Genomic DNA, 27,644 nt, shown 5'->3' on the forward strand with positions numbered 1-27,644 from the left:
GCAAAAATGTTTCTCCTGAGCCTGAGGGGGAAAAGCCACAAAGTACCACTCCCTTCTGAAAGGCCTCACTCCAAACTGCTGCCTGTGTGAGGTGTCATGGGGGCTGAGAAAAACCCTTTTAAACATGGGAGTTATTGTTCCCTCTTTCCCCCCAGCCTCCCATCCTCCGAAAATGTACCTCCTTTCTTCCTCTGCCCTTTAACCTCTCCCCAACCCCCCAAACCCTCCTCCATCTCACGTCTCCCTCCACATTTCCTCTCGCCGGCTGAAGACCAAACAACCCTGATGGATCGTCATTGATAATTTCCCACCAAAAAAAAAGTTAATGGAGAAACTTTTGGAGGGAGGAAAGTTTCTCTTTCTTCCTTGTCGTTTTAGTAGCAGTAGACCCCACCTTGAGAACCGTGCTCCCCAGCCTCTTTTAAACAGGGCTTCTCACCTCACCTCCCCCTTCTGCCTCCCTCTTGAAACAGACTCTATGGACTGCATGCATGACATTCCAGCTGTGTGGGTGGCACTGCTTTTTACAGCTTCTCCAACAGTACACAGGCATCCTGAGGCACAACAGCAGAGGTTCCACATCTCCTCCCCGCCGCCCAGCGTTCGCCCCCGTCAGCTCACCTGAGCGACGATAAGGAGCATCGATGGAGCGCTATCTGATGACCCGAAGGTTCATAGGGCAGGATGTGCCAAACAATAAGTTACTCAACAACACAACTCTGTTCCTCCTTATCTTTAACTGCAGGGTTCTGTTTGGAGACCTCTTTGTTTTCCACCAACTTGATAAAAACTCGATAGTTCATTAAATAAAAAATGTGGATTTCAGCTAAAACACTTTGCTTTTTCATCCAGGATAAAGTTATTTAACAAGCAATTTAGTTAACAAAACATACACCCTTTTTATCAAATTGGATTGACAGATAAATATGAATAAACTGATAACATTTCTCACAGTTTAGTTGCAATAAACTACGATATAGTTAAAAAAAAACGGTTTATTCTAAATAAAATGATTGATCTGGTTTATTTCAGGCATAGATTGTGGACAAAACACGGATTTTTCAAACTCTTTACAGAAATAATGAAATGCATTAGTTAGAAAACAAACAAACAAAAACAAAGACACACTTATGTCACATTTGATTCATTAAATATATTTATTATTAACTAAAGTCAATATTGAATGCTTGAAAAGGAGTGGGAGAAGCAAACTTATATACCTCTATATAAAAAATGGTGAAAATATGTGATTAAAATCACTTCACTTTTCAAAATCTTGTGTTGTTTAATAGATAATAAAATTAGATTTTAAGCAGAAAGATATAAATGGGATAGAAGAGGCAGTTTCTATAGAAATTAAGAGTTTTTTTGTATGAAAATTCAAATTTGCTTTAAATATTTTCCTTATTTTTTATTCTTTTCAAATTAAAAGCACGTTCATTAGACAGTTTTTAACTTTTATTTACACTTCCTTTACTGCCCTTCAAAATAAAGTGTTGTTATTGAGTCTGCCTGCTTCCAAAGTCACTGAAATTTTTGGTGTTCACATAAACAATATTCTTATTTTCTTTAAATTCAGTTTTAAATCTTCAAACTTTTTCCAAATTTTCCTCACACGCTTCCTTAGATCAAACCTTCTCACCACGCTGCACCACCAGCGACAACCAAACGAAGAGCCAAACAAGCCTCGCTTCCTCCAAACCTGCACTTCCTCCCAGCAACACCTTCCATTAAATCCTCCACTCATCATCCAACCCCCCCGAACGCGGATCGCTGCAAAAATGTATTGAAGCTCAAAATCTTCCGGTGAGAGTCATTGATTCCTAACCACCAAAGACGCAGCGACGCCATAACTCACAGCTCTGACTACGTCAACTTTGCTTTTTTCTTTCACCACTAGCACACGAGTCCAAAGGATGAAGAAGAAAAAAAAGAAAAAAGAAAACAACCCTATTAACTGAACTTCAGAGGAATTCCTCACTTTACATACGGAATGCACATTGGGTCAAAGGGCAAAGGGCCAGAGGGGAATCCACCCTCGCCCAGGCAGGCAGGCCTTATTTAAACAAGCAAGGAATGCCTGGCTGGATGGAAGAGAAGAAGAAGAAGAAGAAGAAAAAGGGGGGAGGAAGCTCTCAGCTATTAAAATGAGCAGAGGCCACCGCTAATAAATACCAGCACTTTTTAAATTACCTGCATTGGCTGACTTCATGTGCTACTGAAATTTATTGTGAGTGTTGGAGAATGAAATAGAAATAAAGTCACAGTAAAGGCGCTTAAATGGTTTTACAGTAAAAAAATACAAATTTTCCTAGTTTTAGTACTAGAGCTTTCAAAATGAACAACTTGAGCATCTTCATTTGTGAACGAACTCCGCTATGGTCTGTCCTCTCACCTGCCTGCCTAAAATCAAAGTATCGGTTGGGCACAAGCTCTTCTGGATACCAAACCTGCATTCCAGACAAGACCCCAGCTTTGGCTTTTTAGGACCACCGCGCCAAAATGTCTTACAAATGACATGCTACAATCCCCATGTCCATGGTGGAATTCTGTCCACTTCAGAGCTTCAAAGCTCAACCCGAATCATCCGCCTTTCTGGCCAATGCATGCAGAGGGGTGGACCTCGCCTGCCCTGACCTCGCCGACCTTCTCCAACCTTCCCCCAACCGCCCCTGTGTCCTCATCCCCCCACCACAGCCTCTTCATCCACCCCTCCATACATCTACCCATTCATCCATCAAATGTGCCAGTCAGTCAATTGGGTTCGGAGATGAAAAGAATTGAGAGGATTTTTCGTCAAACCAAACTCAGGTGGATTTGAGTCAAAAAAGCACAAATGTGACCCTCAGAAGCTGCTGGTTCAGATGGTGCCATTGTGTTTCAGTCATTTCCCATTGTCGCTGTTCATATTGACAACAGATGCACCCCCCTAGAGAAAAGACCTCCACATTCAGGGATGTAATTCCCGCTCTGCCGCAGCCCCTCTCCAAACTCTTGACTCAGCATCTTTGGGGTTTTTTTTGTCATGGAGGCAGCCATTTTCCCGCCGAGCCTCATGAGAACTCTCCCAACAGGCCTGCAGGAACCAATTACCAGACTTTGACGAGGGCGTCTTTCAGTTTAATTACCCGCTGTTTGAACGGATTGACTCATTTTACCCCCTAAAACCCCCCCATGTAAAAACAAGCTTTGGTCATTTGTTTTTAGTTTTTTTGGACAATTTGGTTCCGATCAACAGGAGCCCTTTAACTATAAAGTAGCTAAACAGTTAGCTAATAGTATACTAGCCAGAGATTTATTTAAACAAATATATATTTGTCATAAAGAAGTTGGATGATTCCTGTCCTCTGCTGCCATCTGCTGGACGACTTGAGTCTTACAGTTTTGATTTTAATCAAGTTTCTTTTGCAGTAAAAGAAAAAAATAAACACTAAAACTTAAAAAAAATTCTAAGCAAACATTAGCTCAAAAATCAACGTGTTTTATGGATACAAAATAGAATTATGTCTTTGCAAACAGTTAGTTGTAATTCTGTTTTATCACAGAATAACAGACGAAAAGTCTAATTTTAGTTATTTCAAAATGAAGTAAATATTTTATTTTGATAGAGCATCTGGTTACAAAAACAAGTCAGATGAAGCTTAGAAGAGACAAAAAGATGCAAAAAACAAATAAAGGGCAAAACTTGTGGTGTCTGGACTCAGCAAATAAAAAAATACAACTCAACTTTGATAAAAAAAAAAAAAATTCTGGCAACAAATAAAATTGTTATTTTGGAACATGTTTGAGTGATGAGCATCAGAAGCGGAGGATGTGCTGTCAGTCCGCTTCCAATCGGATCCTTAAGTTCTACATAAGGGGGGATGTTAAAGACAAGCTGTGAGGTAGGCGACCCCTGAAGACGGCGGACACCTCAGGAATGTCTCCTCCCCCTGCCAGCACTGAGGTGTGGAGAATCCTGTTTGCTGCACCAACATCTTTTGGTGGAGGCATTTCCCTCATTCAAAAGACCAACTTGAGATCATTGATGTAGAAAAATACAGAGAAAAGTGTGACCATTTGACCAGTCGAGGGTTGATTTTATCCTCCTTTCTTTTCCGTACTGAGGATGATGTTTATCTGCGATTACCTCCAGAATCTGGGAGTGCAGAGGAATGATAGTGTGAGCACAACCGCTTAAAATAATTTTTTTAAGGCCCAAGCTCTCTTTGTTAATAGGGCTTTGATAGCAGAATTATTTACTGCTGTAAAATAACTTAAAATGTGATGTTGAAGCATCAGATGCATCCACTATAAGGGTCTGCAACCTTTAATGCTAAAAAAAATCATGTCTATGCAGCTTTTAAATATTTACATATACATTTTTCCATTATTTCTATTTCAATTTATTTTATTTCTTTCTGACAGCAAGTTCTTTTCAAAATAAAATGCCAAAAACATTCTATTTCTTCAGATTGAAAAATGGAAGAAATTATATTTTCTAAATGGTGACTTTGGTTCACCTTCATCTTTTTGTTTTTTTTACCATCATATTTAAACATGACACCATTAGAGTAGAAAAAAATATAAATTATACATGTGCAATAATATACTTTAATAAGAATGTTGCCTCTGGACATGAATTAGACGCTGTCTTAGCAGAAGAAACAAGTTAACCAAATCCATTGTGTATTAAATCATTAGCATTTTTTTTTTTAAACTAAAGAGCCACACGAGGCTTTGAAGCCCCCCTGATCTCAAGGAGGTGGGAGAGAGGAGGATGATGGGAAAACACTTCTCATCCACTAAATCAGACTGGGGAGGCGCCAAGGAGCTCCTTAAAGCAGACTGTAAGACTATATGAGTCAACAGTCTTACTACAGAAGCAAATAATGGTTTATTGCTGATCATAAAAATCGCTGCACTATTATTTACCGATATTTTTGTCTATGCTGTAAAAAATGTTGATATTTTACATTTCATTTTCACTTTACCTTCAAGTTAAAATTAAGACTTTTTAAGGCCATGCATGACGAAAATTAAGGCTAATTTCTTAGTCTAGCTCCCATTTTAACAATTTATTCCTAATTTTATGACCAAAATGGTGGCTTCTTATCTTGTTTGTAGCCATGATGCTTTTGAGTTCTTTTTTTAAAATCAAAACAGCAGTGGGTATTCAGTGTTTCAGTCCATAACAACTGGTTTTGTCAATGTTCATTTACATTATTTAAACAAATTAATCTTGGTTGAAACAAAAAAAAATTACATGAAATGTGAAACGGAGAAGTTTTAAGCAGCACCATTTTTAAATCTCAGATATCCAAATTCAAGAATTTTTAAGGTATTATTTTAAATTCATAAATTCAATGTTTTAAACCCTACAGCGCCATGGCCAGGTAATTAAGTCTCACATGTCCCAGAAGTGGGTGGACCGGAAGCAAAGACTCCAGTATAATTATTTTTTTAAGGATTTTTTCTTGCCAAATTCCTAATTTTTCAGCATGTTTTTTGGATCTTCCTATGTTTTTAATTTCCATTTTGTTACATAAACCACAGTTGAAAATCAAAGTAAACTACTTTCATTTATCATATGTTGTTATATTCTGATCTATTTTTTATGGCAAATACTTTTTATTGGGTTTATTATTTTAAGTAAAAAATACCCAGCAAAAGTGTTGGTGTAATTTTTTTTTTTTAAGCTCAAGTGTTCTAGGTTTAAGACTTTTTAAGACCCCACAGGAAACCTGAACATACAGTACAATAGAATTCCTCCATTGTGGAATCGATCATTTCCAATAAAAACAATTAAATTATTGTTAAACTGGCAATTTCCTATAGAAAATTAGAGTAAAAATATAATTTGTAAAATAACACTTTTCCTGGAGAAAAAATGTATTTAATTAAAAATCTGTGAAAATACACATTAGTTTTTAGGGCTCAAATTCTGTATAAGTTTTAAGTAATTGAAGCTTGAACACAAATAAAAGAACATTTAATGTAAATAAGCTAATGGACAGTAGAATCCCTTATTTGGTCTTAGACATTTTTTTTTCAACAAAGTCTTCTGAATGGTTTCTAACAAATGGAACCAGCAACAAGAAAAGCTTGAATGAAGAGACACTCATTACAGTTAGAGTCATGTTTATTTACAGCAGAATCCCGAATGAGGAGGAGGAGGAACTGATGAAGAAAGAAGGGTTAAAAGTCTGGTTTAGATCAAGCGCGTCAGGATCCATGTTTCACTACACAGTTCTTAATTTATTTATTCACCATTTCTCTATACAGAATCCATTCAGCCATAATATCAACGCACCGACAGAGCTGAAGGGCTCTGCGGGTGGAGGGGAAGAGGGAAAAAAAGAAAGTAAGAGAAAACAAAAATACAAACGAGGGGCTAAAAATAAAACAATTTTCTATAAAAAAACTTCATCAATGTGATCATCACCTGTTATTTATATATGTATATACACACAAACATATTATATGCATATAATATGTTATTTTATGTTATAAAATATTATATGCATACAGCTTTACAAGTTCTCGCCATGTCCATGAAGAGGTGAAGGGCGCTTGTGGTTCCACGTCAGATTAGTTGACAGTTCTGATGTTGGAGGTCCCAAACCTGACCGCTCTCCAAGATCAGCCTTTTGTCCATCTGTGAAGTCGACGCCAACTGCAGTCTTTCTGACCCTGTGAGCGTCGTCCCACCGGCGCGAGCTCACAGATCCAGTGTGTCTGCGCTGGCCAGCAGAGCTCAGAACTGCAGCAGCCCTGTTAATGCAACCTATGAAATCATACACTGTACATTTATCATGCATGGCCACATAGCAAAAAGAAACAAAATTAAAAGAAAACAAAAAAGGCAAGCAACTGCACTGTGTTCTGCTGTGCACTCACTGCTGGATACCAAATGTAACAGTAAAAACATCCGCTTCTGCACTCTCAAATTTCAGGGTTTGAAATGGCAAGACGGATTCCCCCTCCAGAGGTCCAGACAGACACGAGCCAAACAGAAACTAAAGTGGAGCCGGAATCCACACAACCCGCAATTTACACAAATGTCATCAGCCCCGGTGAAACACTGACATTTATAAAATCGAGATATGGTTTGATGATCTGAAATGTTGTGAAGCAGATTTCTATCCCCCGGAAAACCTCAATTATTTTAGCCGTTTAGTGTTTCTCGTGGCCAAAGTTGAGCTTGAACTTAAGGTGTGAGCAACTGTTTTATCAGGAAGTATCAAAGCAAAACAGACTGATCCCGTTAAATCAACACTAGGGAAATAATAAATACTGCTTGTGTTTTTGCCTCCTGCAGAAAACCAATTAAAGAAAGAAAAAACGCTCATGTTAGCTTTTTTTTAAAGGCAGACGCAAAGCATTTCTATTGGGCTCGTGCAGCAGATGAAACCCGACCGCCGTCACCGCTTCCGACATGGACACGATTCAAAGGAAAAACAGAGTTAAAAACCGCTCGCGCTCACACTCACACATTTGTACACAAGAGCAGGAAACTGTCATTTACCATCAATAAACCTCCCTCCTATTAAAACAAACGAAGAAAAACAAACAACAACATTGGTCATATTTCTGTTGCATGAGTAGACAGACGTCTGTGAATGATGGACACTCGCTGGTCGACTTAACATGACTGGCAGTCATTTCACCAAAGTCCAGCTGATGGCTGGCGTCAGTTTCCCACCCGCTTCAACATGCTTCCTAACACAAATACAAACTCAAGATACCGCAAATACATGTGTACACATATATACAAATAGAATCTAACCCCGCGACCCGTCTTTTTTTCTGAAAGGGGGGGTTTAACCATTTATAATGCATCATTTCTGTATATGCCAAGAATAAAACTTTTCTAAATAAAATACATAGTTTTTTTTCTGTAAAGGGGAGGAAAGAGGGGGGGTGAGGACAGCAGATGAACAGAGAAGGAGGATGGGGGGCACGCAGGGAGGAGATGAAACTGAAGAAGAAAGGAGGACGGTGGACGAGGAGGGGCGCTCCTCTCCTGTGTGCCGCTCCGCTTTGGGGACACTTCTGCCGTGCCGCTGCAACACAACACGTCGTCTTCATTCGGTTCGACAATTTTAAGAATAAGGACCACAACAACTCTTAAAAAAATATGTATAAAGCCTCACCCCCCCCAACCGGCATGTCTCACAACCGTAAGTCCACAAAGAGAGAGGAGGCCTAGTCTTTGAGCTTAGTTTTGGAAAAGAGGAGAACCAAAAAAATAAAAGAGGAGGCCTGATGAATGGCACCGACCATGACGGGGGTGGGGGGGGGTGATAAACAAGACCATTTTCAGAAAAAGAAGAGGGTGGGGACCAGATCAAAAACGGCACAGACAGGATGTGCTCTAATGACCAGAAAACAAACAGAAAAAAAAGGGGCGTGGAAATGAAAACTGTGAGGATGTAGGAACCGAAGATGAGCCGTGTTGGGGGTCATTGTGATCCTCACACCGGTGTCCTTCTGGGGGGGAGGGAATGGGGGGGGGGTTCACAGAAGTTTAGTGGAAAGCATGAACAAGTGATGACGACATGGCCTCACTGAGTGCGCCCTGTCTCCTTCCCTATGGTGAAGGGAAAAGATCAGCAGTCTTCTCCGCGCTGGTTGTTCATCTCCAGGTGCATCATACCTCCAGGAAGCGAGAGCTGCTGGTCTTTGCGTGGAAAGGCTCTGACCACATGCGCCGCAAATCCCCCTGTTAACATCAAATCCAAGTTAAGAAATACATTTTTCAATATATAGTATCTAAGCTGATCGCATAGTTTTAAACTATCGGATGTTTTCTCCTGATAAGGAATCAGATATTTATTTTATCATTATTTTCTATATATCTCAAGATTATCATTTCAGACAAATATCCCAGAAGACAAACAGATCATAACATTTTATTGTCATGAAGCGCAGAGGAATGGACCACTAGTTTGAGCAGGAGGCTAATAAAAACAGTGAGAAATTCAAACTTCTAGGATCAAAAACTATAAATAAATGTTTTAAACAGACAAGTTTAACACAAAGAACAACAAAATTATTTAAAAAGAAAAAACAAATCATGAGATTTAAATGGATGCCAAGGGACCGTCTAAAAGCTATGGGAAAAGGTAATCATAAAAAAAAAAATCCGTAATCCCAAGTAACCAAAACTAATAAATTTTTACATTGATATGAGTTACTTATGAATTCTGATCATCATATTCATGAATATGGTTATTAATTTAAGCATTTTTATGGACATTTGAATCACAAATGATCAAAAATGTCCAATAGTTCAGAACATATTCAAGCTACAGTCATCAAACTTTGACAAATTATCACCTATTTTTACTAGTTAATTGTCAACTATTTGGCTTGATTGTTCAAGCTACTTCACAGAAGTCCTCTGTTTGAGCATTAAATGATGAAAGAAAGTCAATAAAATAAAAATGGGGGAGAACCTGGATCCAATATACAGTGTACGTGTTTGTAGACTTTTGTAAATGTTCCGATACCTTCAGGTAGGCCATGGTGAGCAGAGGCAGCAGGGTGAAGGGAACCAGGTAGAGTAGAGCAGGCTGAGCTGCACGATGGATCCGAGAAGCCACAGTGGCAGTCAGGAGTCCTGAAGGGAAAATGCATAAAAAAATTTTAAAAAGTGTGTTAAAAAGGTCACAAAAAAGGATTGTTTGGAAAAGATTAAAGAAATCTAAACCTATTTTTCAATCATTGACCTTCAGAAAAAACACCTCATGATTAAGATAATAACTCTGTGACCTTTTGCATGTATTGATCAATCGCTTACCAACAAAGTATCCGATGAGGGTACAGTGGAAATAGGAGACGCGCTGCATGCGTCCGGACATGTTACCCGGCCCCGGTACTTCACCATTTGCTTGTTTCTTGTAGTTGTCATAACGCAGGACGAAGCATAACAGCAGCCCCGGCATTACGATGTCTCCGATTCCCAACATTGAGAAGTGACTTCCTGTAGAACTACACAGAGCAGAAAGAAGGTTAGACAGCAGAAGGCCGTGACGTCGTTCGCTGCTGTTGTGACGTTTGCGATCGAGCTGTTTGCTCCATTTTCTGTTCTTATCCACACACAAATGAGTCAAGGGAGAAATGAGCTGACACAAGTTTGTCTGACGTTTTTGTTCTACTTTTGCTCATCAAAATAACTATAAGGAAGATTTGTGCAATGCTGAGCCATGAATTAAGATGTTCTGCACTTTACCTTCTACAGATAAGATGCACGAGCTCCCTTGTGGGCTTTCTCTGTTCTTACCAGCTCTTCTTCTTCTTCTTCAGCGTATAACGGCTCCTGTCATGACTGGGGAGCTAAAGCAGGAACATGGAGTATGTGGCGAAGGCCTCGGCCAGTTTGGGTCCCACACATCCAGGAGTAAACGCAGCACCAACCTGTATTTTTTATGTTGTCTAAATCAGACAAGCTTCATTTAATTAGACCCTAGATAAACTAACCACACACATTTAAAAGGTTTGGCTGAAGCTGGAGACAAACAATGATTAGGCTTACTATTTTATTGGCTTCTAATGGAGGACATTGGTGTAGTGGGGGCTTTGGGGAAAGACAGTAAAGGATATTTAAAAAAAAATAGTGAATATTTTTGAAAATGAATGAAAATGTTAACATGTTCTTGTAGCATTTATCGAACGATGGGGGACAGATACAAAGAAAATTAACCGGAAAACTGCATTCCTGAGTATTTCTTTTCTCAAATCATTGTGAATCGGGAACAGATGAAAATATTTTCCGTTGGAAAAATATTTGTGACGTGGAAAATATGCAAGGCGGGTTAAAGCTCCCTGCTCTGCTTCATAACGGGAAGGGGGGCGGGGCTACTCTTACTCCACCTACAACTCAGAGGCAAATTTCTAATAAACTACAGTTTCTTTGCATAATCTAATTTCAAGAAAACACCACCGTTATCTTTTTGCTTAAAATGGCATTATCATAATTAAAAAAAACACTTTCTTTTAAAATAGATCAAAAGATGATCGGAGTGAGCCTTTAACAGCTGAAAAAGTTCAGATTTTAACATCTTCCACAGAAAATCCAAAGAAACTGCTAGATAGAACTAAATACAAGACAATTAAGACGTGACAGGGTCCTCTGCAAAAATGTCAGAATCAGTTAGGTGGTGGAAACAAAGTGAGTTGTTAATTTAAAGGTTGCTTTTAACATCCTATTATCGTTTTCTATTAAAATAAGAGACAAAAAAGAACTAACCTTTGGCTGTGTCTGTATAGCAACAAGTGCAAAAGTTGGAGATTTAATTTAATAAGCATAAATATCCGCTTCCTAAGTCTCGGATGCATTGATATCACACTTTTTGCTGCCTCTATTTTAACAGTGCAGAATCTAACAAGTGTCCAGCTGGGTAACAGATGATAAAATGGGCCATCAGTGTTAGCTTTAAATACAGACTTGGAGCAGCTACAGCTCGAGCTCTGGAACGTGCTGTCAGGAGCACACTGACAGGTATGTTGTTACCATAGCAACACATACAGATTGGGTGTCACGGATGAAGATCTAATTAAAAACTAGCACATATTAGTGAGTGCAGTCAATTTTTTTTTTCCACCAGCTGCCAGAGTGAAAGGAATCATTTTTAGGTGGAGACTTCACCCTGTTTGTGCATTACACCCCAAGAGACTGAAGAAATGCTGGGACAAATCTGTTCTCAGCACCAAAGCGCCAAAAGTGTAAAGCAGCGCACAGATCTTTCTCATGAAAGAAAGATTCATAAAAGTTATAATTTATATTAATAACAGTGGTGCTTCAAGCTATGAAACATCAAATTTACTTATTAAAACAGAGAAAGGAAATCCAATTAAACAACAGACAGCAGGTCATTAGATGTGGAAGAGCATCTATTGGTGTATTTAGTAAGAAGTTTTAGAATGAAAACTTTCACAACAAATATTTTATTTAATATGTTGCCAGTGTTAGAATCCGTGGCTATGCAAAAAACATTTTCAAATCCTCTAATAAAACTAAAAGTGACAGTTTCACATTTTGAGGTGTGCAGTTTATCCTGTCTAAATACATATAATAAAAGGTAAAACCTCCTTGCAACATATTTTTCCATTTTTCATACATGTTATTAAATATTCAGTGGTCTCTCACTATATTTTGGTTCACCTTTCAGAATTTTTTCATTGTTTTTTTTGTTTTAACAATGAATTGTGGTCTGCATCCTGATTGGCTGTTGATCTTGTCAATCAATCTCTTCTGTGTTTCCTTTACAGATTAAGTTCATTTTACCACATTAACACAAATCTTCAATCGTGAGGAGATCTTTGTTTTAATTCACTGGATTTATTTTCTATGAAGGTTTGAACTAGAGTTTAAAGGAGAGAGAAGTGTCAAAATATAAATGCCTGTCTGAGAAAAGTGTATAAAGTGTGTAATGAGGGTGTTTTAAATCCGTAAAACATCTATAATCCTACTTTGTGGGATTTCACCCATCGTGGGTTATTTTTAGAACCTTTGCAGTAAAGGAGGCCCCAAAGAAACTTTAGTATTGCCTTTTGTAAAAATAACCTATAATGATGAAACTGGCAAACATTTGCAACAATGGGTACTTTTTTTCCCCAAGTAAAACAAAAATGTCTTTAAACAATGTTGTCTCGTTTGTTAAACTGGATTACCTTCAGAACTTTTGCTTACATCTGAAGCTTTGTAAATCATAGGGAGGTTTCCGAAGCCTTGAAGCACCACTGTTATAAAAGTATTACCTGGGAAAGACCAGTTTTCCTGGTAAGGAAAGGCGTGGTACATCTCGTCCCATCCCTGGGCCTAAGTGCAGCTTCCTGGAAAGAACGTCTATTGGATTTTCAGCAGGTTGAGTGGCGACTTTTACCATGACGTTACTGTTGAAGATGTATGCTGAGAAAAACACCTGAAAGAAGAGAACAGACGAGTCAACTTTAAACTGAAAATCTAGAAGTTTCTCATGACATATTCTAGATTCCAACCATAAGTTTAGTTTAAATGGTTGAGAAGACTGAGGAACTCCACAACTACTAAATATATTTTGGCATTATGCACGTGGGAGGAGAACAATGCAATGCTAAAAAAAATAAAATTTTAAGTCAGGTCTTAGTGAAAGGCGTTTCTTCTTGTTTTTGTTTGTTCAAGGATAGCAGAACTCCACCAAACATCTCATGCAAAACATCCACACAAAAGAGTGATCAAGTTTGATATCTAGCCAACATAATAGACCAAAGAAATAATTGGGGAGAAGAATCACAGCCAATTTTATAAATAAAACAACAATGAATCACTACTTGAATCACAACATTCTCTGAGTGACTACATGGTTTTTAATTCAATTTCATTTCTAGGAACTTAATCAAGCAATTCCCAGTACCTTATAATAAAATCCCCACTGAATAGATGTTGACTTTAAAAGCACCACAACTATGAACATCATCCCTTGTGTCTTCAGTGGTGATTAGAGCCTCAAACGTGGCAGTGCCAGGAGAAAACAAAACAAAACAAAAAACCTCCAAATCCAGCATTTCATTTCCTAAATGAATGATAATCTACGATTCTGTTTGGGCTGGATCAGTGAGCACCCTTTACTTTTAGAGGCGTGGCTGTAAAACGTTTGTTTTGTGTTGAAATGCAAACGTTTCCTGGTCTTTTTCCTTTAATTGCTCAGGCTTGCTGGAAATCCACAGCAATCACGTCCAAAATATGCAGCGTTCTCAGCTCTTGTAAGAGGTTGCAATGATATCACATGACCATGTTCAGGAATAACATATAAAAAAAATGCTGTGACTGACCAAATACATACAAACTCCTTACTTCTCTTGAAGTGTTTACATATAAACTATAGAGAGCTACAGAGTTTTACTGGTTTATGTCTTACCCAGAACACATCGTAGATGAGCAGCCCTGACAGCAGCAGGCAGGACACCTTAAGACTGGGGAGCCGAACAAACGCTATCATGGCCACACATAAGCCCATGGCTAAAGCTGAAAAAAAAAAAAAAAATAAAGGAAACCAGTGTTAACAAGAAACTTAAAACATTGGAAGGCAATTGACCCTAGAGATCATTAAGTGATTTTTTCTATTATTAAACATACAAATTAATGCAAATTCAAATACATTTTTGTTACATTGAAGCCTTCAAACTTTAAACCTGTTGTTCTAGATTTAAGTTTACAACGCCGGCTTTTCTTCCGGGCCTTTTGTTTTTGCCATAACTGATAAAAGGGTCACCAATAATGACAGATTAGAATTTAAATGAAAAGAGCTGGTCACACCAGACAGCCGGAATTCCAGTGATGATTTACGAAGACGCTTAGTAACACAACTCATTCTTCTGGCAGAACGCAGAGAAGACAAAGCAGCGTAGCTCTCCGGCGTGCCAAGGTCCCTTTTGCCCGAGGGAGATGACGACAATCGAGTTGTGTCTAGCAGCTTTTTGAGCAGCTGGCTTACAAAACATCAGGTCTATCTGTTCTCAATGAAACTTTTACATGGAGGAACTCTGCAGATGCTTTTAACTGAGGTGATTCATAAAGGAGAGGCACGCCGAAACAAGCTTTCTGTACAAATGCACTGAACTTTTGTAGGTGCTACTTACCGTCCATGAGAAGCCAGTGTCCAGTCAACACCCAGATGAGCACCAACATTACGGACAGTGAGAAGGACAAGAGCTCAGCCAGTGTGAAACGTCCACAGCAACCAAAGGAAATTCTGGAAAGAACGTAAAAACACAAAGAAATGATACAATATGAAAAATTTAGACAAATATACCCCAAACTGCTTATAACTGAAAGGTGTGTAAACCTTAATCAGTGTTTTAAGAACAACACTACCAAGAGAATATGCCTTTATCCTGCTAATAAATCCTGAAATGAGTGATATTATTGTAGAGACTAATATGCTAATAAAACATTGCTGTTCCTAATGTGCTTCAAATTATTTAAAATGGCCAACATACCTTAAGGTATATTTTTGCACAATATTGCTTTGGGAAAAGTGTCGATCACAGAGGACTTATTTTGAAAATCTAAACTCTAACAACAAGTATGATGATAGCACTAAAACATTCAATCACCCACACACCTTAGCCATCACTTGTCACACCCACTGGACCTCCATCATTAGCCTTCTCAATAGAAATGCAAAGACACTCCTGACAATTATTTATATTATATATATTATATAGTCTTCATAGTTGCGGAAGTAACACCTGACACAATGATAGACACGCTTCACAGACAAAAGCAGGGTGAGCCCAGACCTTTCACTGCTCTGGTATGTTGCTTTGTGTAACTACTTAGGAAAAAAAACAAAAAAACAAAACAGAAACCATTGAAGAAAAAAACTAAACAAAAAAAACTACATATTAAGAAGAAATCAGGTTTGTCTGGAGTCAAACATGTTTGGAACTTCAGTAGATCAAGTTACATCTAGTATGTAAAAAGTCAGATTAAAGCTTTTACTGCTTCTTGTGGCAGTATTCCAAATACAGTTGACAGTATGAGAGAATTGGACTGAGTGACCCCCCAAACAGGAAGTGCCCGCCGGCTCCAAGAAGCTGAAATCCCATAGACTTTTACTGAGAAATAAACAGCTATTACTCAGCCTTCCTTTTTGTCAGAATAACCATTCTTGGTCTGGTGTCTTCTCATAACGTGTTCTTGCTAAACCAACATTTTTTTAATGACATTTTTTCTTTATTGCAAGTTATCTAAGCCATTAACTGACCAATCAGATGCACTATAAAAGTATGAGGCAGCCAGATTTTTTCACATTAATTTTGTATGCTTTTTTTTTGTTGTTTTTAATTACATTTTGTTCATATCACGTGGAAATTTTAATTTAACAATGCACTCGTCTGCGTCCTAATTGGCTGTTGAGCTTGTCAGCCAATATCCTGTGTCTACAGGTCTCAACTGGACCTGTGTTGAGTCTATAGTCTGAATGCCTAAAAATGTGTTTAGGTTGCCAGATTAACACAAATCTTCATGTAAAACGGCCACTGATGTTACTCTGTTATGTTGCTTAGTTCAACTTTGCTCAGTGCTACAAAAAAATGATTAAACAGAAACCAGTGGAAAAAACCAAGAAACTACATGCAGGCAAGAACTCAGGTTTGTCTGGATTCAAACTCTATAAGTAGTTCAGTAGATCAAGTAGAAGCCACATTTGACAGTGTTGACTTTCACTACTCTTCAAGGAAGAAAGCAGTTGATTGTTCCAAATAATCAAACAATAAAGATTAATGTTACAAATAAATACAACTAGTTTAAAAAAGAAAACAGGTGAAATGTGAAAAAAACTTTTTGATATCAAGGGCAGCTCCTGGATCGATTTTCATTTCTATTTGTTCTGTTTCTGCACACTTTGTGTTTTATGATGTAGCACAATAGTTTTGCAAAGAATACAACTTGATGCACTCACTTGTTCTGTGGGGAGCACGGTCTGGTCAGATACTGGCACATTGGCAACAACAGGAATGCAAATGCAATTGTAGCAAGAACTGAAAAAAGAAAAAAAGAAAAGAACCACAGTTGACAGACTAATACAGCCATGACGGTTTACTGCAGTCGGTTCTGTCTGGTTAATGGAGTTTCTAGTGGTTTTCCGTCTCAGTAATCAATGCTGCGAGGAGGCGTTTCATATTGTGTAACTACCAAAACGAAAATGTGAAAGCCTAACGATAAGTCCGTAAATAAAAGTGTCATTGTGCTGTGCTATAAAGCAGCACGTACCTGCAGTGCAAATGGTGAAGACCACCTGTACAGAATCAAAGAAGAAGAACATGACTAGCAGAGATACAGAGGCTCCTATTGGGAGAAACAGGGCCTGTGTTGAGTCTATAGTTTGAATGCCTGAAAAAGAAAGAAGAAAAAAAAAACATATTGAAATACTCTTAAGTGAAAGATTCAAAATCTGTTGAGAACAAGATACATCAAAAACCCAATTAAAACATTTTGTCAGTAAGTTTCAAGCACTCACTGTTGTTTGTGTTGCTGTTATTAAAAGACCCTGTTGTTGTAGCGTTGCCATCTTTATCTTTCTCCTGGTTCTCACAATCCATATTTAATGACCTGCAGATAGGTGACAAGAGTTCCGTTATTATGGATCCAAATACATTTTGATATGCGTCATGTATTGATCCTTTTACATTCTGTTCACATTCATAAGCAATAATCAAATTGATAAAAACACTAAAACATTTAATCCAATTTATAATTCTTCCACACTAGAATATCCCGTAACACACATGCTGTGTAAAGTTAAAAAAAAATGCAAATTAAATAAATAAATAGAAAAAAAAGCATCTTTACAATCAGGAAATAATGGTAGTTCATCCATTTATGCCTCTGGAGTGACTCACTGATGCTCTTTGTATTATTTAAACCCTTTAACGCTGTAAGGCTGTCAGTTACTGAAACTGGATAACATTATGAATTTAATTGTTTTCCTATTTAAGAGTTATTCTGTTGTGATTCATTCAAGTAAAAGCCCACAAAATATTAAACAGTGCTATATGTGGGCAAGAATTTCAATAAAATTGCCTTTAGAAAGGCAAATAAATAAAAAACATTTTTAAAAAGTTTGTTTTTTCAGATTTTTGTTGACATTCAAGGTTAATTACTTGATTTCAAATGTTTTCATCAAACAGCTCCTCATGTCCTGCAGTTATGAAAATGTTATCAGTAATCTGTTGCTGTAAATGGAAAAATGAGTCAAATTTTTAGCCATGTACTTTTATTTATTTTTTTTTTTTAATCATTAAAAAAAACATGCATCTACAAAACACATGTTGTTCACCATACACAGAATATATTAAGAAGTAAAGAAAATATGCAGAACTTGATTTTTTTTCTTTAAGTTGTGACAACAAAAGAGCTAAAGGACACTTTCTGTCTGTGGTTAATTATAAGATTTAATGAAGCTGAGAACAAGTCAGTCAATTTGCTGGTCTTTTTTTCTCAACTCCACTACAGTGGATTACTGCGTTTGAAGCCAGTTGTTCAAATTACAGCTTTACAGGACATGGAATTAAGGCAGTAAGCTCATTTATATGCCAGTGTGTTTTTTTTTTTTTCAAAAACAGAAACTGGATTTAATTAATTAAAGAATTTTGTTCCGGCTGAAGTTGGTGTGCAATTCCTACAAGCATTTTACACTTTTGTTGTCCACACTCTTTACATCAGTTTTAACAATGCTGCAACTACTAAACATAATCTTCCAGAACTCAAAGATTAATCTTGATTGCTCTAACCATTTTTTTTTTTTTTTTTACAAGGAATCTCTTTAATGTCCAGATAACACATTAAATGTATTTATACAGAGATTTTACATTATATCTCCATAGGAAATGAATGTTGTTGAACTTTGATGCTGAACATAGCCTGAACGCTCACTTTAGAATGTTTTGCCTTAAATTTATAAAAATGAGCTCACTTATAAAGTATTTTACATATTTCCTAAACGGTAAGTCATGGAGAGAAAAACTTTCTCCACCATAAATCCTTGAATACTTGAAATTTTTAAAGAATTGGACCAAAAAGTTGTGTTTGTAGAAAGTCTAGTCCAAATTCTCTAAAGTTGCACCAAAATGGTATTTTCAAACATCCTGAGTTGAACACTACAACCACCCATTTTAATGCTGTTAATAATTTTTTCCAAATTGAGTTTCAGTATATTTGCAATATCAAAACTTTTCAACTATATAAATAGTATGTGTAAATAAAACATATTTAGTAAGCCTGCAAAGTTTATTTGTACTGAACCAAAACATAACTTTCTTATATAAACACATTTCTTACAACTGCAAATCAGATAGTTTATCTTGAAACACGGTTTGCTCAACATAGAAATCTTCCCGGTGAACACGTGTCAGCTGGGCATTGGGTAACACCTTCGACTTTTCAACCTTCAAAAATAGTCCGTTATTCCTGTTGTTGCAAAGTGCAGATTTTCCCCCGGAGGCTCTGCAGTTTTTGTTGGTGCAAACAAGAAAGGCAAAATTTGATGTATCTAATAAATACAATGATTTTTACAAAGCTATTTACCTTCTTTACATGTAGCCATAAAGACCACCGACACCTGATTACAGCACTGAGCAACTAATACTTTGTAAACCTGACTATATGCATCAGTGTCTGTTCAACAAAGCCCTCAATGGTAAATTGTGTATAATTATATAGCACTCTTCTACCTTAATTAAGGCCTAAGGTGCTATACAGTCCTGTTTACCCATGTACACAAGCCTTCACACATGGCGGCTGTGCTGCCATACAGGGTGTGGAGTTCAGTGTCTTGCCTAATAGACAGTAGCTGCGTTTTCATTACACATTTGCACAAAACATTATTGAAATTCTATGAATTTTGAAACAACATTGTTTCGAAATGACACTGCTTCCATTAAATCATCATTTTGCGATGAAGGACAAACCAACTCTCGGGATAAGTCATTAAAAACACGACGATGAATGAGAACAAGTTTTTTTTTATTTGATTCACTAAAAAAGGAGCATTGCTGTGACGTCACAGCTCTGTCTAGAAAGCATGTGTCGCACAGTCTATTGACAGTCTCAGGTGAACATGAGAAACTTGTTCAGCGTTTTAAAAAAAAATAACCCTTCCAACAAGTAAGCTGCTCAGGCAGATGTCTCTCCTCAACATTTGAACGTTAGAGTGGTTAACACATTTGCCTTACTACCTGCAGGTGGCAGGGTTAAGTCTGCCAGTTTTTTTTTTTTTTTTTTTGCCGTTTTAATAATGCCAACAAGAAGTGAAACTTTTCATTCATTTGTTCAATAAACTTATTTTTACCAACTTGTCATTTTTATTTGTTATCATAAAGCTTAATTTGGCATAGATTAAAAACCGAAGCAATGGTTAAAAAAATGTCAATGACTAGCTGCTCAAACAGCAGCGGCAAGAACAATAGCAGCAGTGCGCTTCCAGGGTGCAGCAAACGCATGCAATTTCTTTCAAGGAATTGCAAATTTAGTTTGTGCTTGGAATGGCATATTGCAGCTACAGCTGAGTAAAACCAATTGAAAATGGGATTTCTTTGGAGCACAATACTGGTTAAGGTTACTCTGCTCGCTGCTCAAAGGAAGTCAACAACTGCAGGTGCTAAAGCCACCCGAGTTTTTCCATTTTCAACTTTAAAGCACAAGAGACTCAGCGAGAGTCCCTTAAACCTGGTTATTTTGTCTGAAGTGTTGCTTTTATTTACCGATTAGGTATTATGACTCACCTAAAGCTGCCGTAGACGATGAGAAGGATGGAGATCAAGAAGGTAGACACCTGGCTGGAGTCGACAAGGGAGTATGCCCTAGAAATGAAACAAAGACATAAAAACAACACTGTCATTTCGAAGCACAAACAACTACGACATTGAACTTGGGAATCCCAAAGTATATCCCATTTAGATTTGCACTTGTAAAAGAGAAAGAAGAAAAAAAAATACAATTAAAGAGGGAAAGGTTTCATAAATAGGTCAACCTCTGAGACTACTTTCTGCTGGTTTTGGATTTGGAGATAGTTTACCTCAAACAATCAAAGGAAGGATATTATTAGTCTTAATCATACATAGACACATTATCTCTCTTGCATACAGTACACGACACAATGAAGTCACTGCATATTAGGTTGGTCAAAACTAGTTCAATATATTGCTTGAAAGAGTGGGAAGAAGCGAACTTTTATAATGCCTCCCCTGCTTAGCTTTACTTGACTTTTTATTTTCTTTACATAAATTACAATTTCCCAGTTCCTAGTTCCCAGTTTTCCCAGTCTGAGCTCCAAACTTCTGATTGGTTTATTAGACTTTACTAACAGTATCAGGTAATAGAAAATCTGTTAACAATAAATCATATAACAAGATTAAGCACATATTAATTATGTAAGTAGTGCAGATTTATTATTTCAGAAATCACATCAAAGATTAAGTACCAAAAATAAGCCTGTAATTTCATTGAAAAAAAACAATATTAAAGAAATGATTTGTACAAATTACATAATAATCATCAGGAAACATTAAAATAAATCGCCTTTTAGGAAAAAAGTAAGGTGTTTATTTAGATGCCTAGAAAATACTTTTTCGTAACCATATTTGATGATTTTATTTGATTTTTTTCACTATTAAATTATTTTTGTCATCTCTTTTTTATTTGGTTTATAGAGTCAGTGTCCTTATCACAGATGAACAAATATACAGATATGGTTATGATGTTAAACATTTACTTGCTGAAATATAGTATAAAAATTAAAACTACTGCTTTGCAGAGATAACAGAGATCATCATCAACTACGTAAATAGAAATTCTAAGAATCCCCCCAAAAATCTATAACAAATAAGAATTGCAAATGAAGAATGTACTTAAAATAGATGAGGAAAAAGTATTGATCCATTATAGGAAACATAGACTTTAAAACACAACATTGTATAATCATATAAGGCGTTAATAAACAGACCAAAATAATTAATAATTTCTAGTGCTGTCTGAAAATTTTGAATAAACGATGGACATTAATAACTTCCCTCTTGACATTTGTACTTTTCATAGATAGATTGTGTTGAAAACAGCTCGTTCTATATATAAAAAAAAAAAAAACTAAATCACAGAAAAACAAACCAGAATCTCCCCTGATGTTACACCAAACTTTACTGGACAACGAAAAGACAAACATCTTAGGACAAATGCTACAAGTAATCTGCAGCTGTTTTTGCTGTTTAAAGTAATGCATCTCTTTTGTTCCCAGACTTCCTGTGCATGTGGAGAACAGGAAGATGGTAATTTTAAAGAAAAAAGCTTCTTGGGAAAGAAAAAAAAACATGAGCTGAACGTGGACAGCAAAATTAAATACATTTAAGCAGAGTTTCCCCGAGTGTCTTTGTATACAGTGTAAAGGAAAACTAGTTGTAATCAAATTACTTTGGCATCTAACAAAAATAAAGGTGTAGTTTTTAATATAGTTTTTAAAATAGTTTTTTTTTAATATACCATATACATATAGTTTATCAGATATACAGGATGCATGTAAGATGATGAAACTTTTACTAAAGTAGGTAAAACACTTTGGTCGTGTAGAACTACACACCACTACAACGGGAAGAGATGGCATTTAACTTTTAACATGTTGCTGTATTTTAATTTTGAAAATTGTGCACATGGAATTTTTTAATCATAAAACATAAAAACTCTCAGGATACTTAGAATGAGAATACGTAACCAGCATCGTAAAATGAATCATCTGCAGCTCTCTATAACCACAAGTTTGGTATTGCTATCAGTTTCAGAGAATGCTTCAAGTGTTTCTATTATTTTGTGGCATTTTAAAACTTTGGTCTGGTTTCAAGCAGCAAAAATCCCTACTTGGAAAACATAAACTACAGTATTTAGCATTACTTAATCAAAACAGGGTTAACACTTAGTAAACAGTCAACTTCTGGGTTTGTATTTCATGGGAAAAAATGTTAACAACCAGATTTTTATCTGAACCAGCTGTCTTAAGAACTGATAAGTATGGAACTAAACCAGATTTCTAAAATTAGATTCAACCAGTAGAAACTCAATAAGAAATCCCTTATTTCACACAAAAGCAGTGAGAGAAAAATAACATTTTATATAAAAGGAGGCCAAGACTAATTGTAAGCATGTGCAGCTGAAGTGCTAAGAACTATCATGTCAGTTCTGTTTATAGAGTTACTGTTAAGAATTCCAAACAAGCGTGATTAAACCAGAATGATCAGAAAACTACAAACTGTGATCCAACATAATCCATCCTTCTGGGTTGCTTTAGTTTACATGCTTGTCTTCTGGGAGGTTGTGGTGTTTGCATAACTTGCAACTCCAGTCCTTTGTTGAAGTTCTCAGCTCCTTTTAAACCAACTCTGAAAGACTGATAAGCGTCAACTCCTATTCTCTGCACAATTGAAAGCATTTTGACCAGCAGTGGCACAGTTTGGTATGGAAATGGCCATTTCAGAGCGGAAAGCGCTACAGAGGGTTGCAAAAACATCTCAACACTTCCTATGTTGAGAACATCTGCAGGAAGCGATGTCTCAGGAGAGCGCAGTTGACCATGAAGAACTTCTCTCACGCAGCCCTCAGCCTTTTTGTCTCCTGCTCTCTGGACGGCGCTAGAGGAGCAGAAGACCGGAAGGTTCAGGAAAAGTTTCTTATCTTATTTTTTAAATGCTTCGTATTTTCATATTTGCCCTGTTCATTTCCAGAGAATTTCAAACCATCAAACTACTGTAACAGGGCTGTTTTATATATAGATCCTGGTGCAGAATTTATAAATATGCCATTTTTTATGGCCATGTACCTATGTAAACATTTCGTATTACTTCCGAAGCGCCTTTGGTTTACAGCATTTTATTGCCTTTACTTAATATTTTATATGTGCAGCGGCAGTAAAGTTGATTGTAATCTAATTGTGGACAGATGGATAATGCTCCTTCAATTGCAGTATCCCTGTATCCCTTAAAACAAAGAAACAAAGGGCCACAGCAAACAGCTGATCATTTTTTTTTTTTTTTACTTGTGGGCCGACTTATTTTATGCAAATTCACCTCCAGGGTTCACGAAGCTGCAATTCTTTTGCCCGAAACTGCTAACCAAATTAGGTTCACAAACGACTTCAACCTGAAGACAGATGTACATTTCTAACAGTTGGTTAAAGCTTTGAATGTTTGCTGGACATATTAAATGCAAAATATATATATCAACGTTTTTGAAAAAGCTGATACTGAGGAAGACGGGCTACAATAACAAAAAGCATACAATGTATATAAAAATATTTCTTTCACAGCATCCTGTTGACAGGATAGGGCAGCCCAGTTACTGAATCAGCTGCCTTTAATCTGATAGAAACATTTTAACAAGGAAATTAAGGCTAATTTCCAAACAAGTTAGACGAAATCACTACACAAATCATTACTTTTTCTTTAAGTTTTGTTTCCTAAAAAACTGCTTTACCCCTCGTGCTATCCTAGGTATGTTGACGTTGGGAGTGGGGTCATCTGGACCCCATAAGAGAGCACAAGGGTTAAGGAGTGGAGTAATCTTACATTTAGGGTCTCTCTTTTCCTTTGCCAAAGATTAGATATTATACTACTATATATATGTATATTCTTTTGTATTAGATATTATTGGTCAACATGTGTTTGAAGGTATTAGCATCTCAAATATTTGTCAAAAATCCCACAACCCTTGAAAATAAAAGTCTTTGTTGCCTTTGTTTTGGTTGAATAAAAGCAATTCTCCTTACACTAACCAAACAGTCTGTCTTTAAACAGATGCAACAACACAAAAATGTAAGATTTGACACTAGGATAAAATAAATGAAATTATTCCTCCTATTTTTTACGTGGGTTAAAATCGCTAAAACAGATCAAGATGGCAAGAAGCAACTTCCAGATGAGTGTTTGATATGACACCAGGACACTGTGAAAATGAGAACAAAAGGGAAAAAGTCAAAAACAGAAATTGTCTTGATGTGATTTTTTATTTTAAGGGCAGCAGTGGCTCAGGTGGTAGAGCGGGTCGGCCAATGATCGAAGGATAGGCAGTTCGATACCGGCTCCCGCCAGCCAAATGTCGTTGTGTCCTTGGGCAAGGCACTTAACCCTACTTGCCACTGGTGTTTGGATGCGTATGAATGTTCCGGTGATGGTCAGAGGGGCCGTAGGCGCGTACTGGCAGCCACGCCTCTGTCAGCCTGCCCCAGGGCAGCTGTAGGTTACCGTCACCAAGTATGAATGAGGTGTGAATGAATAATGGATATACAATGTAAGCGCTTTGAGCGTCTGGAAAAGCGCAGATAAATCCAATCCATTATTATTATTAATATTTTATTTATCACAAACGTTGCAACTTACATCCAAGCCTAGATATCACTGCCAAACAATGAATTGATTTCAGTTCAATGGATTACAATTCAGTTTAATTAACATTTTAAATAGATTTGATATCAATTTCTTTATGTTTGAATTTAAATCCAATTTGTCTGGTTAAGTAAACATGCTTTTTTACATAAAGGTTCTAAAAGTGATACTTTTGTTATTAAAATTAAAATATAAAACTTATTTTTTGCTGAACGTCCCTCCCAAATTACTTTAAAGACGAAAAAAATGAAAATCAAAATTTCTCTTTCTAATGAAAAACAGATTCGATTTTGAATAATAGGTTCCATGTTTTTTTTGTTTCTTTTTTACGTGTTGTACGTAAAAGTTGAAGCAGCACGCTCCTTTACTCCCAACATTACAACTAATTTAAAATAGGAATCTAGAATCATGGTACTGCCAGCAATATTATTATCTCACTATTTGGAACTTTAACCTGATCATCAGGCAAGTTATTGTTAGGTATCAAAATAATATGACACACTATTAAAGCACACTATAAAAGCTTTTATTAAAACAGTAACCAGCACAAAGTTTATGTTGCCTTGTTAATCCAGAGTCACATGAACTCGTACAGGTGCTGCCAGTTTTTGGGTTGTCCAAGCCCATGGAGTAGTAGACAGGAGCGCGGGTGTGTCTTTGCAGTTCCCTTAAGGCTAGTGCGGCCAGAACGAGGAATGCAATGAAAATGGAACATACAATTATCAAGCGTGTGGTAAGTGTATCGTGACGTTTTTGTTAAGCAAAATGCAAGTTACTCACACTTATGACGTGGGTGATACTGACGTATCCTTGCACAAGTGTCCTTACGCAACACTCTAGTTGTTCGCAAGGTGTGCGTACTAGCCGCTAACTGGCTGAGCGTAAATGTCACAGGACTGGGTGTGCAGGTGATACGCAAGCATCCCTCAGATACCTCCACAGGATGCCACATATTGGTGCTCTGGTTGGATAATTTCCTAAATTTTAACAGTTAGGCTGCTTGCAAGAAGTATCAATAGAACAGCACTAACAGGCTCCCTGTCCAGTGTGCAGAGGGGGAAAAATTAAAGCAAAAGTATCTGTATGACATGTCTTTGTCTCACCTACATCACCCTTACTTATCCTTGTGTGTTAAAATGTATATGAACATTTTTGCTCAACAGGCCAACAGAGCAGTCTACTACCTTGATATTTTGTGCATGCCACTTGCGTGCCCCAAAAACGTTTGCCCATTTTTCCCCCGTAGGCGGCCTGTAGTTTTTACTAAAAGTTGTGACTTAGATGGTGTTAAGATGGTAAAGGAGATGCAATTACAACAGTCAACTGAACATTGTAATCGACAAACATTATGGTGACCTAATCCACATTCCATTCTGTAATCTAGCAGTTCTTCTAGGCCAGGGGTCACCAGTGTTTATGACATGAAGTGATAATTTGAAATTCTCTCCTTATCAATAGTGTCATCACCAACTATAATGCAAAGCCTTGCTGATATTCACTTCTCAGCTTGTCCCGTTAGGAGTCACCACAGCAAATCAGCTTTCACTGATATGAACACGTGGTTTGACAGAGCTTTTACACCGGATGCCCTTCCTGACAAAATCCTATATTTTCAAGGCACAGGGAGACCAAGTTAGGCAGCAGCGAGAAGGGTCTTGCCTAAGGACCCTCACTGGATTTTTTAGCCCATTGACCACCCAGGGAAGCAAACCCAAGTGTCCTGTGTGACAGTCCAACACCTAGCCAACTATAAGAACTCTAACACAAAGAAATATATTTCCAGTATATCTAAAAATAAATAAATGACAAATTCACAAACAGTAGGTAAAATAACCTTTTTAAACATATTTTGGCTTTAACTAAAAAAAGTGCTTTCGTAACAATATTCCACATTGAAAACAGGCCAAAGATTAAATAGTATTGGACCTTTTTGTGATAAAAGTACAGTATTTGTGATACGTCATACCTACAGCAATAGGGTAGGATACGTCAGAACAAAATACCATCAACATTTTGAAGAACTTCACAACCATGAAAAACAAATAACCACATGCTTTTGGCTTGTTCATTTTTTGTTACATTATGAGACAGGACCTAAGTAACTTAAAGGAAGTTAATTTTGTGATAGTGCTTTTATTGCATGTAAAAGTAAATGTTTTTACTTATTTGCTTGTATGACAATTATAGTAATATACATTTTCTGCAATTGGACATGTCATTATTCATTTTTTTCAACCCCTAGTAAATGGAGCGACAATCAGTCGTAGCTTTAATTTAACTTCATAAATGTCAGCTGCTGTAATGCCAAAAACATGACCAAAAAATAAAAAATAGAACTCCTGGGCGGTCATCAATGTGTGGAACAATTTACAGATCAACTTCGTGCTTTTCCCACTCACACATGCGATTACGTTCCATCCACAGACCTGCACTCATATCATGTCATCTTACAGGTGTTTAGTGAAGATACGTATCCCCTACCTGAATTTGTATGCCCTGCAGCACAAAACAGTGTAATTATCAAATCGTTTTCATTTGACTATGGCAAACTTCGTTTTTATTTTTTTTTACGATGTGCATTAATATAAATTCCCATTTCACGAAGGCTGACGCAGAAAGGAATGTACATTATGTGTAATATTAAAGTTTCATTGAAAAAGAAAGTCAGTATTTATACAGATTGGCAGGATCACTGGGGGAAAAAGTTCATTGTGAGAGGAGATTTGTCAGAGATTTAAAGAGATTTGTCACTCAAA

General features: G+C 37.0%; 1 protein-coding gene across 1 annotated transcript in view; it reads right to left on the minus strand.

The window, feature by feature from the left end:
- Positions 1-6,103: 6,103 nt before the first annotated feature.
- Positions 6,104-27,644, minus strand: part of sppl3 (signal peptide peptidase 3) — a 34,696-nt gene continuing 13,155 nt past the window's right edge. The window contains exons 2-11 of the mRNA XM_024299488.1: positions 20,251-20,328; positions 16,989-17,080; positions 16,742-16,861; positions 16,431-16,509; positions 14,605-14,717; positions 13,884-13,990; positions 12,745-12,908; positions 9,785-9,975; positions 9,495-9,604; positions 6,104-8,704 (exon numbers count right to left, since the gene is read on the minus strand). Coding sequence (XP_024155256.1) covers positions 8,633-8,704; positions 9,495-9,604; positions 9,785-9,975; positions 12,745-12,908; positions 13,884-13,990; positions 14,605-14,717; positions 16,431-16,509; positions 16,742-16,861; positions 16,989-17,080; positions 20,251-20,328 — 1,126 coding nt within the window. The 3' untranslated portion in view covers positions 6,104-8,632. The remainder of the gene's footprint in view (positions 8,705-9,494; positions 9,605-9,784; positions 9,976-12,744; positions 12,909-13,883; positions 13,991-14,604; positions 14,718-16,430; positions 16,510-16,741; positions 16,862-16,988; positions 17,081-20,250; positions 20,329-27,644) is intronic.

Source organism: Oryzias melastigma, linkage group LG12 (assembly GCF_002922805.2).
Source record: "Oryzias melastigma strain HK-1 linkage group LG12, ASM292280v2, whole genome shotgun sequence".
Classification (NCBI taxonomy): Eukaryota; Metazoa; Chordata; class Actinopteri; order Beloniformes; family Adrianichthyidae; genus Oryzias; species Oryzias melastigma.